We start from the raw sequence: 21,073 nt of genomic DNA, 5'->3' as shown, positions 1-21,073 counted from the left end.
GTTTGTAGGTACTGAAATAGACTTCGAAACTTTGTAATAAATGTGATAATAAAAAATGTTTTTTTATTCTGTGGAAAATAATTTGGGCAACTCCCAAAAATTGAGTTAGTAGTTCTAAATTTCTGGAAGTCAAATAATATTTTATTGACATCAAACAATAAAGCTTAGAAGTTAACATATTGTTAATGTCACAAATAAATAAATGTTGCATACACCTCTGACATGAACAGTCTTTTAGCATAAAAATTTGAAAAAGTTTATTCCACTTGACCATGATTGTTTTAAACATTTGAAACTGTAGTCCAAGTGTTGTATGAAAGCAATACATTTAATTAACATCTCCCAATTTTGGATTATAAAATAGAATTTTATAAAATCTATTACACTTTTGTCATTTCATTGTTATCCTGAATTTTGAAAATGTGTGGTGTATTTCCTGCATACATATTTATTATATAAGGTCAAAGGTTAAAACTAGGTGATAGCCAGTTTCATCTACAGTGAAGAGGAAAAATACATAGATTATGGCGTATTAAGTTAAATAGTTTAGTTTTATTTTCTTATAAATTTACAACTCATTTTTTTGTCTTTTTGTATTTCACAAAACTTATAGCTTTGAATGCCAAATATGAAAATAAGATTATCAAATTGAGTTTCATCTCTGCATGTGTCTGATGATTAAAACCACAGGTGTGAAGTATATATTGTTGCACCTCAAATATCTTCGTAAAGGATTCACTGAGAAATGGGTGTAACTGGATATTCCCCAACAGGATGTTAAGAACTTATCACAGAGACCTATTTTTAACGTGAAGAGACAAAAAATGTATCAATAAAAAAAATTTGTGAACGTTATGTATAACTTGTCAGTTACTAAGGGCAGTAGTAAGTACAATAAGGAAACTTCTGGAAGATTTGAATGTATGGAATTGGGATAAAAAGGTCTACAGATAGAAAAGTTATGCAGAGTAAAATTTCAGTTGCAGAAGAATATTTGGGACTGAAAAAAACTTGTAACACAAGTACAGAACTGTTTGTAACACATTCAAAGTCCTAGGTTTGGATAAGCAATATTTAAGAAATATCTGTTGTAGAATTTGTTATGGAGAAAAGTAAAAAAGTCATTGAGGCTATTTTCTTTTAAACTGCTTCAAAGTTTTTGAAAAATAAGAAAGAAATGTGCAATTTAAAGATCAGTTCTTCTCACTAGAATGAAAAACTGTAGGTACTGTGTCACAGAGACACCAGTTTAGGAGGATTCACACTGTCTGGACTGGACAATTCACTACCGGAGTTCCTCTGTTGTCCTGAACATGAAATCATGGCTGTAGCTCCAGAAGATACTGGTGTCAGTCCAGTTCCCCCTTCCATTAGAGAATCCATATTCAACATCCCCATGGTTGAAAAACCTGAAGAGCACAGATATGTGGATGATACTGGAAGAGATGTTGGCCTAGAAACTGGCTCTGATCTGATAGAGATTCCATCTCCATATGAAGGGTTAGACCCATTCCTTAATTCTAGACTGTCTAACCCTTTCTGATTCTCAGCAGCTCTGTGTGTGGTGAGCAGCTTGCATGTGGCTTTGTGGGCTGTCAATAGAAAGTCAAGCTCCTCCTTCTGGGACTTGAGTATTTGAAGCTCATTTTGTAAAGCCAAACGCTTGGTTTCCAGATATTCTGTCTCCTAAAAATACAAAGAAAAATCTGTAAGATACAAATAAGCAGAGTAAAAACTTGTACAAGTTATATTAAAGTGATTCCAGATTAAACTGGAGAGAGTATTAGGTTTTTCACCAGGGTTTTTGAATTCAAAACAGCTTTACTCATTCATGTAGAAATCTAGGTAACATCTAGCAACTATACGTGGTCATTACAAAACAAAACATGTAAAGTTTAACTGTGACATCTCTTTAAATCCCTTAAATTATGTGTTTGTAGTTAAGCACAAAGCTACATAATGGGCTATGTTTTGCCCACCACCGGGCAAAACTATACGTGGTTATTACAAAACAAAACATGTAAAGTTTAACTATGACATCTGTTTAAATCTTTTAAATTATGTGTTTGTAGTTAAGCACAAAGCTACATAATGGACTATGTTTTGCCCACCACCGGTAATGAAATGTGGTTTCAAGTGTGGTAAGTCCATAGATATGCCACTGGGTGAAGGTGAGGGGTTTAAATTGTTACCAAGAAATGTTTCCACTGAGGAGTTTTGAACCTAATTTTGTGTGATATTCCTTGGGCAGATGGTTTTGAATTGAAAAACTATATTTTTAGAATAAACTTTGATAAATGGTTTTCTGACTGAATTATGTTGTGTAAAATATTTTTTAATATAGTTTTCTATGTTTATGTAAAAACATAATGCGAATGTTTATTCCGAATTGAAATGCTGGGTAACTGAGTCGCAATGAGAAAGACAGAAAATCAATTTTGAGAACCAGTCAGTTTAAAAATATATAATAATAATAGTTACGTGAATAACAAGGGTAGAATGCTGCTTTATAGTGGACAGCATTTAAAATAACCTGAAGTACTTAAGAAATAAAACATTAGATGTCTAAATTATTAGAATGATTGATCAGTTTCTGAGTTTCTACAGTTTAATGAAACTATGGCTTGTAACTGTTGAACATATATCTTCGGTTACGTGTGTTAAACAGTTGTGGTGGTTTATTTAAAACGGTATGTAGAGTCAGAACTCAAAAACAGTTCTATAACTGAGTAACTATAGTTTATCAGAGCGCCTAAGATATAAAAAATGTAAGATTCATTTCTCGGAAGAAAACGTTTTTGCAAACTTGCATCAACTACGTAAAAAAAGGCATTTATGTTGAATGAGATGTTTTGTTTTTTAAGGGGAGGAGTGTACTAGGGAGCTAGTAACTATCCTCACAGCACAGGAGGGTTCATACATTCTGTGTTGCTCTTCTGGGTGTATTTATTTAAATGCATTAAAATGTTTATTTGTTTAAGTCAAGAAATGTAGTTTATTTTAAGAAGCTAGCACATAATGAAATTATTTCGTACTAGAGTTATCCCAGGAAGTATATTATGTAACATATTAGAACAGTACTTCAAATTACCCTAAAATAAAGTCTTTCTTTTCTTTTTTTAAATCTTTAGTCCTAACAAAATGACACGTAACTATACCAATGGGCATTAATTTCTGAATAGGCTTGCCAAACGTAGCACAAGAATACAGACCTTGATTTAAACATGTTAAATGAACTTTGTGTAACCCATTGAAATTTTTGTGAACCAGTTACGAAATAGCCTTGGCTGATTAGATTCGCATCAAAGAAAAAATTCTCGCCGTTTATAAGACATTTAATTTAAACTTATGATTTATAGCTGTTAAAGTAAGAAAGATTTGTATTTAGAGCAGGTACGAAGGGTCTGTTCGTGGAGTCTCCTGATGAAACAGCGGTAAGTTTGAGGCCTTACAACGCTTAAATCCGCGGTTCGACTCCTCACAGTGGATACAGTAAATTGCCAATTATGGTTTAACTCTAAGACAACCAGCCAACTAATCGGTCTCAAATCCGCAGGTTTACCGTTTTAGTACTTACATCAACAATGTATTGACAGTGTATTACTCGTGTGTGTGCATTTCACTTCGTATTAATATTATGTATTTATCTGTGATTGAATAAAACAAGCCAATGATGAATAGATATAAAAACTATGGAATATTTGCATAAGTTTAGGAATATGGAGGGGGAGAAAAATCAGATATATATACAGTTGTACTCGGATATTTATTAACTCTGGAATTGTTTGATTTTATTAATACAGCTTCGAAAAACAAATCTCATTCACTGTAAAAGATATAAACTGTAATAGAATATACTTAATAGGTAAGTAAACTCAAAACGAAACGATTTAGTTTAAGTACTTTTTACTTGTGTTATATAAAATTTGAACAAAGTTACTATTATTTAACCTGACTATAGACTACTATAACTTTCGAAGTATATATTACACAGAAATATAACTAATTTCGTGAAATGTGAATGAAAACTGTATGTTGTTATGTTCAGATTATCACATTTTTTAAAAATATATTTAGATGTTTAATACGTGTTTACTGCAACGTTCTTTAAGGATCTGAAGAATAAAAACAACCTCATTTACTAAATATTATTTTTTTGAAAAACGCCATCTTACGTGAAGTGGTCGAACTTGAGCACATTTTTGAACAAGAAATTGTATTTTCGTGTCTAAAGATACTTTCAGTAGCACAATCAACTATAATGTTTATATATTTTCAGTAAGGACAATAATTCAGAATAAAATTAACTATGCTTGTGCACATCCACATATATATGAATAATAACAAGTAAGTCATAATTGATGAAGGAAGGAAATGTAAAGAATTTCATAATTCAAATGTAATTTCGTCCTTTCGGTGACCCCACTGTCTGTTAGAGTAATAAAGAAAGAGAGGAAGAGTACTGAAAATTATGCTGCAATATTGATATATATATATATATATATATGTGTGTGTGTGGTTTGCACACGATAAAAAAGTATTTCAATATCAGGAGAGGAAAGGTTCGGCTCTATTATAGATTTCTCTGGATTTCGCAACTAGTGAACAGGTTTAGAATATATACGACACCATTAAGTATTCCCCAGTACTTTAATTAAACTGTGGGTGTATTATAAGGGGAATGTTCGTTTCTTTAACATGGATTGTAGAGCATAGTTGACTTACTGTCCTCTCTCTCGGGTCAGTAGTTCATTCTCAAATTAGAAAATGCCAAATAGCATTTCCTAAGCCATAATTACAAATAAGAACAAAATATTTGTTATATATTGTTTGTTTTTAATTTCGCGCAAAGCTACACGAGGGCTATCTGCGCTAGCCATCCCTAACTCAGCAGTATAAGACGAGAGAGAAGGCAGCTAGTCATCACCACCCACCGCCAACTCGTGGGCTATTCTTTTACCAAGAAATAGTGGGATTGATTGTGCATTACAACGTCCCCACGGCTGAAAGGGCGAGCATGTTTGGTGTGGCGGAGATAAGAACCCGCGATCCTCGGAATACGAGTTGAGTGTCTTAAGAACCTGGCCATGCCGGGCCTTGTTATATATAGTGTGTAGATTTTATTTCAAAGTTCTCAATTTTGTAATTTTAATTGATTGACTGGAAAATTCCAAAAACTACGGCCAGGTGGGTTAAGGCGTTCGACGAGTAATCTGAGGGTCGCGGGTTCGAATCCCGGTCCACCAAACATGCTCGTTCTTTCAGCCATGGGGACGTTGTAATGCACGATCAATCCCACTATTTCTTGGTAAAAGAATAGCCCACGAGTTGGCGGTGGGTGGTGATGACTAGCTGCCTTCTCTCTCGTCTTATACTGCTGAGTTAGGGACGGCTAGCGCAGATAGCCCTCGTGTGGCTTTGCGCAAAATTTAAAAACTACTATGTTCAGTATGCTTTGCTTTGGATATTAATGACACAAAACGTTGTTTCGTTTTTTCTCAAGGTGGTTATTCCTATATTTTCTTTCGTACTTCTTTACAAATTTAATATGTGGCCTAAAACTATCGTCAAATTATAATGGTAAAATAGGCATGTGTAATATGTAATCTTTCAAATATCATCTGCGATCTAATTCAAACATTAATTAGTAAAATAATATAAAAAGCAACACCAGCGGCATGGCCAAAGGGGATCCGGACTCCCTGAGAAATCTAAGCATATTGATCACATTATTTTTCAGCTTTTATATGTAATAAATTCGTTTTGTTTCGTGTAATAACAAAAATAAAACTTCTATAAAAAGTTGTTTTAGTGACTAATTTATTAAAAATTTAGATCAATTTCAGCTTTTTTAATTTATTACTACCCCCCTTAAATTACTTCAATATTTTCTTTAAATTAAGACATTTATACATGTGTCTCAGAAGCTGCGCGTGTTTTCCAATACTTCAATGGAAGACTTAGGTGCAAATCAATATTGATCAAGACGTAATTATGAATACGAAAACTTTAGATTTTTTTTTTTTTCACCTTCACAAGATTGTTTGTATGATCTAGTCTTCGTTTACGGCACCTGGCAGCAGCTAACTTATTCCTTTCACGGCGAATTTTCCTACGTTCTTCTTCTTCTGGCGACACCTGGTGTAAAGGACAATAAAATAAATTATTTTTAATTTTTTTTTAAAAAAAGGTTGCATTATTCGAAATAAATATAACATATAAGGCGTGGCAGGTATATATTTTGAGGCTAAGTATATGAAAAAAATTACATCACAAAAGAAAGGAAATAAAGCAGACCAACCATTTTAGGCCATATCGGATGCATTACGTAAGTGAGACGATGACGTATTGACGCACTTCCGTCTTAAAATACAGACGGAAGTGTAATCGGAAGAAAGCAAAACCCTATCGCTCAAGCAGTTCAGTGTATATAATACTCTAAACAAACAACCAAAAAAGATGGGTTACGTTTTTTCACTAAATAATACGAAGGAAAATTAATTACCAAACTACAATTATTACATAGAATTTTATAAAAATCATAGCAATAAAACTTTAATAGTTATAGGCTTACATTTTTATTTTTGTTATTGAAGCCTCTTACACATTAATATGCTGATAATTTAAAACTTACCAATATAGTTTACAGTTATAAAAACATTCGTTAACTTCGTGATTTAATTGCGATAATGTAAAAAAAATGTTCTCTATTTATTGTGAGATTTCACACTTTTTTTAAATCGAGTATTAAAATCGTAATTTTCAACAATTTTGTTGTTATTTGTTTGTAGTTAAGCACAAAGCTACAAGATTATCTTTTTGTGCTGGGTCAACCAAAGTTATCAAAGTGAGGTTTTATTATTATAAGCCTTCAAAGTTACCGCTGAGCCAATGGGAAGCAATTTCACCCTGAACACCATTACATGCCAAAGCAGACTAAACGGCCAGGTCGGATTCCCCCTAGTGTTCGGGCCAGGTTCTTTAAAACAAAAACACGAAATTGTCTGCCACTTTTGTAACGCACCCAAAGCTGAGAGTTTGGAAATCGCTGAAACTTCATATCTCGAACCCCAAATCCTTGATACACGACCCGACAAACTAACCACTAAGGCAACGCCAGGCTTACATTTTTACAAGAACAATAATGATACAAATTTATAAAAAAAACAACTTTTTTTTCGTATGCTGTTCTAAAATAAACGTCATTAAGCTGAGATAAGTATCTTTAAGATACCAATTACATCTGAATATTTGGGATTGTTATTACTGTTTCGTATTTTGAGAAAACCTGATATCAGTAATTCACTGTAATGTGATGTATATCTCCTCTGGGAGAATATGTAGGTTAGTTAAGGAACCTCGACTCGTAATCCGAGGGTCGCGGGTTCGAATCACCGTCACACCAAACATTCTCGCCCTTTCAGCCGTGGGGCGTTATAATGTCAATCCCACTATTCGTTGGTAAAAGAGTAGCCCAAGAGTCGGCGGTGGGTGGTGATGACTAGCTGCCTTCCCTCTAGTTTTACACTGCTAAATTAGAGACGGCTAGCGCAGATAACCTTCATGTAGCTTTACGCGAAATTCAAAAACAAAACAATACAACCTATATACAATGAAGTAACTTAATATAATAGTTTATAATAAGCAATTTATTTTTGTAATCTAAATTTGTTTATCTTTTATTATATTATTTTAGTTATTTATATTTTAGGCCTAAGAAATCCCATAAAGATTTAAACTTTCACTTCTAAAGTGCAAGGGAAAGATTTAACTAAATCTGCTGATATTAACAAACGAACTGATTTTGAAGTAGGAAAGATTATCGTTGATAAACTATATATTCTTTGAGCTCTTTGTTCTACAAATCAGTTCCTGTCTTTGAGGGTGCAGGTTTAATTTAAATTAACCAAACTAATATCACACGCTTGAAACTTCAACAATAAATAAATACGTTTAAAACACAAAATATATTTATTGAAAATGTTTATAATAAAAAAATTGTTTAAATACAAATTGTTGATCCATTAATTAAACCTGGAGAAGTATTATGAAAATATTTTATCTATTAATGCATTTATCTTTCAATAGTCTTAGGTTTTTCAACAGACATAAAATCTTAACTTATATTCACCAGTAGAATATTGTTTCGGACGTTTCTGTTTAATAAAAGTAAGTTCCTTGACTTCTTGTTTGTTGGTCTAAAATTAAGCACAAGCCTACACACTGGGCTATCACGGGTATCGAAACCCAATGTTAGCTTGATATTCCTGATTAATGTTAAAACATTAATATTCATTACGCAGAGCACACAACAATACCAATATTATTTCACTGAAATATACTTTATGACATAAAAAGAAAAATATTTAACCGTGAAGATTTCTCATGGAATACCGTTGAATGCTAACTGTGGTTTCTTTACGTTTAACGATTTAGCAAAACGGCAATTTTTCCATTAAACTATAAAAACATAGTTCCTTTTAGTTTGACTTTATGCTCAGAGAAATTGTTTGTACATCATCACCATGGTTGTGATTCAACCAAAATCAGCGAAAGAGAACGGAAAAAATTGCGCAGAGTTATGAGTTTTGTAAAACGTTATACCAAAGGGCTCAGTGGACGAGCTTCATCTGAATAGCCAAGACAGAAGTAGGTTTTACTTTCGAATACAAATCTTTCTTCTTCTTGCGGCCAGCCTTGGTTTTTGTTTTCAAATTCTTTTCCCATAATTCTTTATAATTTTCTTTTGATGAATATGGTTTAGTTTTGAACTTCGCGCAAAGCTACACTAGGGCTATCTGCGCTAGCCGTCAATAATTTAGCAGTATAAAACGAGAGAGAAGGCAGCTAGTCATCAACACCTAATTTAGCAGTGTACGACTAAAGGGAAGGCAACTAGCTAGTCATTACAACCTATCGCTAATCTTGGGCTATTATTTTATCAACGAATAGTGGATTTGACTGAACATTATAACGCCCCCACGGCTGAAAGGGCAAGCATGTTTGGTGTGACGGGAATTCGAACTCGCGACCCTCAGATTAGGAGTTGAGCGCCCTAGCTACCTGGCCATGGGATCATTTACTGACTTTTCCGTGTTCGACGCTCCTTTCTTTTACTTTTAAACAACTAAAACATGGAAAATAACGGGCAATGGACAAAATGTTTTGGGAAATAGATTGTAGGAAAACTTGCAGCAGTTTTACTATCAAACAGTACTGTTCAAAGGAGGATCAGCGACATGGCCATTGACATCACGGATAGAGTTGTGCAGGAGATCAAGTCTGCAGCATTTGGCTTATTTTCAATTCGACTTGGTGAATCAACTGATGTGGCATCGTGTTCTCAGTTGCTGGTATTTGCAAGGTATATTCACTCAGATTCATTTAAAGAGGAGTTTCTTTTTTGTTTTACTCTTGAAACAACTATCAAGACCTCAGATATTTTGAAAAAGGTTTCATCTTTCTCTGAATCAGGAAATCTTTTGTTAGATAATGTCTGTGGGTGTTGTACAGATGGAGCACCAGCTATGTTAGGGACAAAATCTGGATTTCAAGTTTGTGTGAAAATGCGAACTCCAAAAGTAAGAAGCATTCATTGTATGATCCCTCATCAGGCACTGGCCTCAAAAACACTTCCAGCTCTATTGGAAAATGTTTTGGATCAAACAGTTCAAATTGTGAATTTTATCAAACAAGGAGCTCTCAACTCACGACTTTTCAAGCAGTTATGTGCTGACATGGATGCATGCCATCATTTGTTTCTTTTCCACACAAATTTTCGATGACTTTCAAGAGGAAATGCAATTGAACGAGTATTTGAACTTAGAGATGAGCTCAAATTATTATTGTTTAATTCAGGGTAAGATGGAATTTTTTGCTTGGCTGGATGATGAGGAATGGATCATGCACATTGCCTGTTTGTTTGACATTTTTGAGCAGCTGAATAAACTGAACCTTCAGATACAAGGAAGGAATACAAACATCATAAAATCCATGGATTCCTTGAAAGCTTTCATGAGCAAGCTGGGAAATTGAAAGAGAAAGATCAAGATAAAAAATGTTGCAATGTTTGAAGAAACTGTCATCAATTCTTGTTACTGGTAGTAAAGAGCAAGTGCTTCCAGAGTTTGCAAAAATGGAAATTTTGCAGCATTTTACAGCACTGGAAAATGAATTCAGCCAATATTTTCCTGACCTCAGTGATGAGGAGTTGGATTTAGTGCGAAATCCATTTAAATTGTCAGTTGAAAAAGTTCCTGATGATTGTCAAGATGAATTTCTGGAGCTGAAGACTGATTCTGGAGCAAGAGATACGTTGGCCTTTGAGTGCGACTCCTATCCAAAAGTGGCAGAAAGAGCTATCCATGCATTGCTTCCGTTTGTGTCGACGTATCTTTCTGACTCAGGCTTTTCAACTCTATTTCAAATAAAAACAAAGCAACGAAGTAGATTAGAGATTGAAAATAACTTGCGTTGTGTCCTTTCAAGTACTCCTCCACGCATCCAAGAATTGGTGAAGAAAAAACAATCACAGGTTTCTCATTGACTGTGATCTTCATCAGAATAAAATGAATTACAATACCCTGGTATTCTACTGAACCTTTTGTTTACTAAAGTATGTTTCAGTAACTTTAGTCTGTTAAATTATAAGTTACGAATATAAAAAAAAACTACTTGTATTCAAGTTTTAAATCCATCAACATTTTCTATTGCTATTAAATTTGTAACTCTAAATTATAAAAATAATCCAAGTAAATATATATATATATATGCACAAATATGGAAAAAAATAAAAGATTTTCAATATCATAGGCACATTATTTGGAATACACCTATTGAGTCAGACAATCTTGGAAAGGGGGAGTGACATTCTGATAAATGGTGAAAAGGGTGCATGGGGTGAAACAGGTTGAGAACCACTGTTCTACAGTATTTGTTAGCAGATGTTAAAAACTGTTGAACGTTCCACATTCTAGGCTACTTACCAATCTAGATTGGTTAAGTCACGAACTTATAGATGATAAAAATTGTGTCATAAAATTTTCATTATATGTACTTTACCATTTTCACAGTTACTATAAGGTGTTTGTAGTATTTTGTTAGACTACTGAGGAAATAAGGTATTAATTAATACAAAGCCTGATCTGAAACTGAATAACTGGTTCTGGAGTATTTACAGATAAAATATAAATCATACAACTAAATATCAAACTAATCATTTGAACTACTAGTTTTAATTATTAGTTTGATATTTAATATTTCCAAAGCATACAAAGTACTCAATACTAAGAACGGGCTATCAGTGCTACGATCCGTGGTTCGATGCACCATGGTTTACGGAGTGCAAATATAGAACAATTGGGCTTTTTCTTAAAACAAACAGATCTAATGTAATATTAGTTTTACATCTCTCTACAAGAAATGCTGCAGGCCTTATTACTCCCAGGCTAATTTTAACCTTCTAAACTTAAATGTATGGTTACCTGAAATTACTTTTTATCACATTTTTCCCCACATTTATACCTAGTAAAAATGTGATTTTTTTTTACAAGACACAAATAATCAGTTGCAAAACAGTTTCGATGTTAGTGTTAGTAAATTAATCGTAAAAGACAGATGTATCATACTCACAGTAAGATTGAAATTCTTACATTTCAGTACAGTAGAACAATATTGTAAAGGGAAGGCAGCTAGTCAATAGTGCCCTCTGCCAACTTTATTTCTGATCGAATAACAGGATTTGTTAGTCATCCATATAATATACCCATAGCCACTAAATGCGAACCGCGAAGTTTTCTTTACTTATTTGTATTTCATTATTATTGTCTTATTTATTTCGGAAAACGGGCATGAACGAGCGACCCCTACATCCACAGATCGACACTATAACCTCTGAGACACATTACTGTAAGTAGGAGATGGACATTAATTAATAGACCATGAACGTACAGTGTTCTAAGCACGTACAAAAAAAACAAAAAACTAAATTAAGTTCATAATTTATATGATTATTTAATATCACTTAATTACATCCTAAAAAGAGAACAATTGTTGAAATTCCTTAATGCAAACGTTTATGCCATTAAATTTTTACAACTTTGTAGGTTGGTGAGGTGTTAAAAGATGGACATAAAAGTCTCGATTTACTTTGTTTCGGTTGTAAAGGAAGACTAGATGAAATACACGTGAAAATACTTAGGGCCGAAATGAATAGAGAGCAGTAACGAATTGGTGTTTTGTTGTGTTAGAGAAAGGTCTGTCATTGCCAGGTAGTTAAGGTGCTCGACTAACTGTGGGAGTCGCGGGTTCGACTCCCCGTCACACCAAACATGCTCGCCCTTCCAGCCGTAAGGGAGTTATAATGTGCAAAATCCCACTATTCGTTGGTAAAAAGTAGCCCAAGAGTTGGCGATAGGTTATAATGACTAGCTAGTTGCCTTCTCTTTAGTCGTACACTGCTAAATTAGAGACGGCTAGCGCAGATAGCCCTCGTGTAGCTTTGCGCGAAATTAAAAACAAACTAAACACGTAACAGAGAAACATTGTGACTACACACACATACACAAACGCTAAATAACTTTTTCATATAGGACTAATACTGCTGTTTTACTTACATCTCTAAGGCATATTTCTTGAATCAGCTTTCTCCTGGTCTGACATACATACACACATTTTACGCATTTAAAAATTTTAATTACTTAATGGCAAATGGTGTTGAACGATTTTAAACATTAAATGATCAAACTGTTGATTAGTATCTATGTATGTTGAATTACAAACCTATCTGCGAGCTATTTAGCTTAGGAAAATAAAAGAAAACTTTCTAAAAGAAAAATAATCTATTTAAATAACTATTCAAAATAGGATTGTTTAAAGGATACATTTTGAGAACACTTTATTTTAAATGCGCCGGTTAAAACATTTTTATACTCTCTTCTAGCCCTAGGGCCACATTCCATACTAGAGTTTGTAACGTGATGTCTTACTATATATAGCGCTCGTTTTGGGCTCTCTATGGGGAAAAAATACAAATTCGGCTAACGAGACTTCGATGATGATAAATTATATATTTATATATATATATATATTTTGATATATTTATCAAAATATCTCTAAAATTCGAGCCATATTTTTATTTTCTCACTAAAACTATTTGCATATGCATTTACATGACGAAAAGTATTGTATATTTTAGCATAGAGGAAAAACACACTTACTAAAAAAAAAATCACTGTTGATAAAACTGAAGAAACAAACCGAAGAGTTGTTGCCTGATATAGCAGGAACGAATTATTTATTCCGTTTCTTTTGATTCTACAATTACCGATGAGGTTTCCTAAGGACTCCGTTGACTTTTTAAACACTTTTCTGTTTGCTGTTTGCGGATTCATAATTTTGCTTATTACAGGATCCTTCAGAGCATAATGTCACACAAGATTTCAATGTTGCAATTGAAATCACTAATTCCTGTTAGAGATCCTCCTGTACTCCTACATTTCAACGGAACAATTTCACCTTTTTTATTTCTTTTTTTAATACTGGAAACTGTAATATGCAACTGTGGCTATAGTTATCGGTAAGGCCAATTAGGCCATAACCTGACCACATTTTCAGGGCGTGTTTAGCTACAACCTATGTATTAATCCTTGCGTATTTTAATTCAACACATTACGTCGTATGTATGTAGTATGTGTAGTTACAATGGCTGAATATACAATTTTATAGTATTAAAGTTCTAAAATTTTCTGGTGGGGACATGCTCCCAGACGTTCCCTAGAAATGACAATATGGCAATGGCCTGACCGCTCCAAAACAACTTTGTATGACAAAGACAACAATATACAAATTAATAAATGCGATCATGCTGGTATTGAAACGTATTTAAACAAACTCATAATTTGACGGTTTCCTCAAATTAATATATATGTAAGAAACGTTGATTGTAACACAACATTTCATCAATATAAGATTTATATATATGAATTTTAAATACTTATTTCTATTTAGTGTAATAGAAAACTAAATGGTAAATATAGAACGGCGTGATCGAAAGGAAAAGTGAACCGATTTCCTTTTTTTGACAAGTAAAATGTTAGTGCATTTTTGGCAGGCGCAGCATGGACCTCTTATCACAGTGTAATGTAGTTCGGTTTAGTTACACCACAACCGGAGAAGATGTTTATTTACACCAAAACTAGAGAAGATGCCAAACTACCGGGTCTCTGTCCTTTAATGATTAAAAGTACTGACAGAAACCAAACTGTCCTGGTGGAGACAGATGAAAAAGGGAAATAGTGTTATTGCCTTTCTCGATGCATGTTTAGACTAGAAACTCTAAAATATCTTATGGTAACTTGGCATTGAACCAAGACACGAAAATAGGCATAAATAGAGTTGATTGGAAGGAGATTGATTCATACACTAACAATTTAACATATCACAATAAGCAGGTGGTTTTTATAAATGCAGGGTCTCGTCACGACTTATAATTCTATCACTTTCACAGAAAAAACAGCTGTAAATTTCTCGCATCTTTGGTATACTAACATGCGAAAGTATCATATAAAACGACTTGTGACAGTGAACTGAAATTTTGAATGTAAGTATAAAAACTCATGGGACCTTATAGCTACTTTTGTACAATTTAAATTATCATATATTTATACCATATGGAATATTAGGTCACAAGCCTAAACCCAGTAACTAGAAATTCAGACAAAAATTACTATTGGCATAGTCTCGTGAAAAACTAACTGTGTTTTTGAAACATATATTTTATAATCAAATCTAAATAGACTTGCGAAACCTACTTTTATCAGTTTATTGCGAAATATTGCTTAAAACCATCACTAAGAAAATATTTATAAACATAAGTTCTATGTTAACTTACATAAAACTTAATAATAAGCACTTTTTTCTAATGTTAATTTTATTAACTTTTAGGTTACATTTTTTTTTAGTTCTTCATGTCTGGTTTTAAGCCTAGAAACTCTCATACACTGCCTTTGTGACGTATTCTTTCGTTGGGCAGGTTATTTTAAATGATTTAGTTTGAATAAGGATAAGCTCAGTACATTAAGGTGGAAATAAAATTATCTGTACAATTCACGGCTGATCGATCGAATGGCTGAACCAAATACTTCACTCAAAGGTAGCTCACATGAAGTTACCCGAATCCTACCTATAATAATTTCAATTTGAGGGTAGGCTAGTAGATATCTTGATGAGTAATACAACTGAATGTGGTTATAGACGCGCCCCACGTTTTGCAACGCTGGCGCACAAAAATATATATATAATAAAAAGGTCTCACACATAATTTTACTCTAATCGTGCCTAAAAAAAATTCAAGTGCCGCAGCTATTGATGATTCGTTCTTCTTTATGCGAGTAAAACACCTTAGGAGCACATTATTTAACAACTGGCACGATATACCGTCTGTCATTGTCAAGACAGATCAAAGCAAACACGAGACACCTATCACCTAGGCTTTGGTTCTTAAAAAATATGTGTGGACCGTTTTATCTACGTCATTCATAAGTTCTTTACCTGTACGTACCTTTATATGTAATTCTCATTTCGCACCTGTCAATAACTGGGTCAAAACGAAAATAATGTCAAACTGAATTTATGCATGTCTTAGGTCATTCTTACGTTTCATTTGCATTTTCTCTGGTTTCGGGAATAAAAGTGACAAGTCCTATAAATTGGTAAAAGGACTAGAATCTTGTTTAATGTTGTTCTACTTAACACGTTGAGAGAATTATCACTAATACTGAAAACATTATTAAAACTTTGCACTTTCAACGAATCTTTCAACGTCTTAATTATTCTCAGAAATACGAATTACGTTTTAGTACTTTTTTACGGTTTTCAACGGCGAAGGTTGACAATAGAATTTATTCAAAAGGTCAAGCGTTACATGAAACCCATTGTGTATAGATGTGGTTATTAAATGAACTGCCGGTACACGATCTATATATTTATAACTAGGTGTATGGGCCCAGTATGGCCAAGCGTGTTAAGGCGTGCGACTCGTAATCTGAGGGTCGCGGGTTCGCATCCCGTCGCGCCAAACATGCTCGCCCTCCCAGCCGTGGGGGCGTTATAAAGTGACGGTCAATCCCACTATTCGTTGGTAAAAGAGTAGCCCAAGAGTTGGCGGTGGGTGGTGATGACTAGCTGCCTTCCCTCTAGTCTTACACTACTAAATTAGGGACGACCAGCGCAGATAGCTCTCGAGTAGCTTTGTGCGAAATTAACAAAAACAAACAAAAACTAGGTGTATATTCAACTTCTGAAATTATCTTTTCATGTTAGTGAATAAAATATAAAGGATAATTAAAACTATTATTTTTTCTATGTTAACAAAGCAGTGTAAGTTTTTGCAGGAAAACTATAAAACGTCTGTAAGTGATTTATCTGTTGTCTGACTGTTTAAAAAAAACTACAAATAGTTGAGAATATATTAAAACGTAAACGACAGTAATGCGTTCGTGTTTTTTGTTGTTGTTGGTTGTTTTTTTTCGGATTTATTGTTAACAACCAGGATACACAAGAGGCGATCTGTGTTCTTCCCTCTACGGATATCGGCAACATAGTTTTATAGAGATAAATATTCAATCTTGTCGCTAAGCCACAGGAGTCTGCCATGCGTTAGCTTATAATTGCGTAGAACTATCTTTAAACACCCACTTGTATTTATTCAACCTCACAGCATCATGAATAATAAATAACAACACGTTAACAGTTCTTAAAACAGTTATTGCTAATAATTAGTCATAAATTTAACCTCTTTTGAAGTTAAGAAAAACAAAAACAGTAGTTTTGTTTTGTTTTGAATTTAAAAGCTACTCAAGGGCTATCTGTGAAATTTAGCAGTGTAAGACTAGAGGGAAGGCAGCAAAACCCAGTCTTGGGCTACTCTTTTACCAACGAATAGTGGGATTGACCGTTATACACCCCACGTATTATGCGCGACGCGGGCGCGAACGAGTCGCACGCCTTACCCGCTATAGCGTATATTATGGAAATATATATACAATATATTAATTACAAATTCAAATACAGTCCAGATCTCAAATATACGAGAATCCATACCAAGTTTTTGTTGCTTAAATCACTTGGTGGGACAGCGGTAATTCTAATGATTTATAAAGTTAAAATCCATGGTTCGATTTCTCTCGGTGGATACAGCAGATAAGCTGAGCTGGCTTTGTTATGAAAACACACACAGGTACAAGAATTATTCTTTCACACTGCAAAAAAAATCTTTAACTGTACATTTTAAATAGAAAACTACTATGTTTACTTATACATATTTACATGTGGTATAAACACATATATCTAGATATTTATATGAAATGAGTATAAGTCGGGCCACAGCAAAGCCACACCGAACTATCGGTCTGTTGTATCAACAGAAAAGAATAGAACCTCTGATTTTAGCGTCGTAATCCGAAGTCTTGTCGCCGTCCCACCAGGGAAGCTGTATAAAATAGTAAAAGAAAAAATAATAATTTACTATAAATCGGAATTAGTCTACGTGTTTATAATTAAGCACAACGCTGCACAATGAGCTATCTGTGCTCTGCCCACCACGAATATCGAAATCCGGTTTCTAGCAGTGTAAGTCCGCGGACATAACGCTGTTCCACTGCGAGACGCGTGTTGATATATGTATTTATTACATTATATTGCAACACAATCCCAAGTTAGGTTAGCAGTATGTAAGATTTAAAATTCTTAAGAACGTATTTCAGGTGACTGTACGTAACCGCTGGATAACAAGAAAAGAGTTGGTTATGAGGTGTGAAACACCTGTAAAAAGAGAGGAAACTGAGGCGATCAGTTACGTTTTTTTTATTTAATATTTGTTTGTTTGTGTTTCTTAGTTCAAAGCCACATCGGGCTATCTGCTTTGTCCAGCGAGGGAAATCGAGCCCCTGATTTTAGTGTTGTAAATCCGAAGACTTACCGCTGTCCCAACGGAGAATTTTGTTTAATGTAAATAATAAAAATTTGACACTGTCTACAAATTATATAAAAATATTCAAATAAAAAAAATAAATTCGCCAAAACTTTCTTGATGACGAGAAACCCACTTGAAATAAAAAATGTAACTCAGAACGGCTGGTGTGGGTATTAACACTTTTATTGATAAGGAGAGAACAGCGTTTTGACCTTCCTAGATCATCTTCAGTTAACAAAGAGAGTTTGAATGTGACCATTGTTAGACACATGTCTTACGGACGATAGTATAAATGGGAATATCTTTATACCTATACTTATAATCTCGTCCTTAAGACACGTGTCCGGCAATGGTCACATTCAAACTCTCTCTTTCTTAACCAGAAGATGACCTAAGAAGGTCGAAATGTTATTCTTTCCTTATCAATAAAAGTGTTAATACCCATACCAGTCACTAAAACTTTGATCACTGAATGCATTTTGTAATTACCAGAAAATTATATCTGTCAAACTCTGGAAATTGGAAAGTGGGCATAATCTACTGGTTAACATACCTTTCGGCCTGCGAATCGTGAGGTCTAAGGTTTGCGCTGAAATCCTGAGGAACATGCGCCATATTTTTAGATGTGGTTGTGTTATAAGGATGACAGTTAACCCCATCTATTCTGATTAAAGCTGAAAAAAAAGTCACTGTAAAGGCCGGTTTGTCATACCATTGGTCAATATCAATCACAATTAGGGCAAGCTGTTCCTAGACTTAAGAAAGTCCCGATTAAGCCCTTCAGCCTGTGTGAAATATAAAGGAACGTTCAATGAAAAAATATAAATATTCAGAATTAAGAAAAGGGGTGGAAATTTTTATTTATTTGTTTGTTATATTTTTTGCAAAGCTACAAGAGACTGGCTTACGTCAGCCGTCCCTAATTTGAAATGATAGACTTCTTTACTAGTAAGTAACTAGTAAACATTGCTCAACTCTTGTCTAACCGAATAGTGGCATTTAACCATCACCTTACGACGCACTCACGGTCCCATAAACGGGGAAGGTGATTATTTTACTCGCGTTCACGGATCACGCACCGAGGAACTTTTCTCTACGGTCCTGTACATTAACCCATAGTTAGCACTCGGACAAGGAAGGAGGTAATGGTACGTTTAAATGTATAAATAAGTATTAATTAGACGAGTACAAAAACAAGCAAATAATGACAACATCTTTACGATAGTTAAGAAGTAACAGGTTGGCTCTGCGGTGGAGCTTTGAATTTCGGAGCTGATGAGCCGAATTCGAATCTATTTAACAATACAAAATACTACTCGCACTTTAAACTGTGAATGCATTACAAGGGCAACAGTTCAACCTCTTAGTATGGGTGGTAGGGTGCTGGGTGCTGCTGATGAATTACCTTCCCTTTGGTCAATAGTTCAAATCAGAGTCGGTGTCAAATTGTCTTAGTAGCTTAGCAACTACAAATACTAAACAGCTAGGATATGTCCTACGAAATAGCTTAAATTACATTATACTTAAATTAAATCATCTTCTACTTAAAATAACCTTATCAGCTCACTCCAAGTATACCTTCCAAAGTCTGAGTTCTATTGTCTACCTGGAAAGATACGACATTCACACGTAACCCTAACGTTAGAATAATATCATTGGGGTTTTAAAACAATAATAACAATTATACTGCTCATTGCTTTAATGAACAACTAAGATTCGACGACAATGAACCGTCTGTCATATAAACTTACTTCTTCGTTTGTCGGTTTCCTACCCCCTGTGCCACGAGGTTTCGTGATTGAAAAACTTGTTACTACAGATAACGGGGACATGGTCAGTGAATCTTCCGATAAGAAGCTGTTACAGGTGGACTGGCTATGACCAGAGGTCATCCATTCGGAATCGTCTTCCTGCTTGATCATGGAAATTGGATGGTAAGATGCTGGAACGTTGACCAACGGAAGGAGAAACTCCTGCTGATACTGGCGAGACTGCATAGTTATCAGAACGAAACGAAGTGAAGAAACAGCTTTGTAAAAAGTGACTCAATAATTTATTAATTGTAACGTTCCTCACGCAACGTTGTATTCTGTTTGCCCTCTAAGAAGCGTCTTCCTTTTTTTTATTTAATAAAGACTCGATATTTCAGTTTGTTTCTAATCTACAACCAACCAATATTAACTCACACTGACACGTACAGTTGCAGGAGGGGGGGAGGGCTGTATGAGGTAATTCACAATAGATTATATCCTCGAACGAAATCCAACAACGGAATAAATAGGCCGGTATGAGTGTTTATAATATTAAAGTACCAAAACACTTCAGCGTTTCAGTGGCCAAAATAATCGGTAAAACGTCGGTATTTTAAACAAGCGATTCTGAAAGTTTTGACCTTTAGAATATTTCCAAAAACATTCGGAGGGTTGCAGAAGCTTCCGTGAGTCTTGTAAAGCTGATACCTTCTGGATTTCGAGCTTTACGGTACCACTTTGGCAACTTACTGGGTACGACACATCTCGCCCGCGCGCGCGAGCTCGTGAGTCACTCCCTATACATGAAATTCTCGAGCTCAACCACATCCTGTGCTAGACTATAGTTCCTTAAGGTTGCGTAAGTAACTGAAGACCTGTGGCAGAAGTAATATTATTATTACTACAAGGAAACGAACACTGGAAACCGCCAAGCAACTGTTTTTTTTGTTTTTTTTTACTATGGTCATCTGTGTACTCGACTTTTATGAGCGAAGCTTACAGCCTAACAGATTAAAGTCTTGAACACATATTCGTAACTAAGGGACCACAATGTTTTATAAATGTAACAATATGATCATACACGTGTGTGCGTGTGTTTATTGTTTTAAAACAATGTTTTGGTTTAATTTGTTTCGAATACTCACTACACAAGTGCTCACCATTTCTAATTTTCAACCGAGAGACAGGAGATAAGGCAACTACTCAGCATTGCCCATCGCCAACTTTTGGGATACTCTAACCGTATATTGGGATTTGACCGTTACTTTTTTAACGCATCCATGGTCCCGAAGAAACGAGACGCTAGCCATGGACCCTCAGATTTGTAGACTACTGCGTTACCATTAGACCA

General features: G+C 34.5%; 1 protein-coding gene across 1 annotated transcript; it reads right to left on the bottom strand.

Moving 5' to 3' along the window:
• Positions 1-119: 119 nt before the first annotated feature.
• LOC143226550 (protein c-Fos-like) lies at positions 120-20,586 on the bottom strand. The gene is made up of 3 exons (XM_076457661.1): positions 19,723-20,586; positions 6,031-6,138; positions 120-1,686 (listed from the first exon to the last, which is right to left on the bottom strand). The coding sequence occupies exons 1-3, from the start codon at positions 19,966-19,968 to the stop codon at positions 1,234-1,236; spliced, it is 807 nt and encodes a 268-aa protein (XP_076313776.1). The 5' UTR covers positions 19,969-20,586; the 3' UTR covers positions 120-1,233.
• Positions 20,587-21,073: the final 487 nt, after the last annotated feature.

Source organism: Tachypleus tridentatus, chromosome 9 (assembly GCF_004210375.1).
Source record: "Tachypleus tridentatus isolate NWPU-2018 chromosome 9, ASM421037v1, whole genome shotgun sequence".
Lineage (NCBI taxonomy): Eukaryota > Metazoa > Arthropoda > Merostomata > Xiphosura > Limulidae > Tachypleus > Tachypleus tridentatus.
The sequence above is the reverse complement of the archived record's forward strand: the minus strand, read 5'-3'. Positions and strand labels throughout refer to the sequence as shown.

Excerpts from the sequence above, each read along its gene's own strand:
- LOC143226550 (XM_076457661.1), bottom strand. The coding sequence starts at position 19,968 with ATGCAGTCTCGCCAGTATCAGCAGGAGTTTCTCCTTCCGTTGGTCAAC. Across the intron at positions 6,139-19,722 it reads GGAAACCGACAAACGAAGAA|GTGTCGCCAGAAGAAGAAGA; the intron begins GTAAGTTTATAT and ends CCTTTACACCAG. Across the intron at positions 1,687-6,030 it reads ATACAAACAATCTTGTGAAG|GAGACAGAATATCTGGAAAC; the intron begins GTGAAAAAAAAA and ends TTGTATTTTTAG.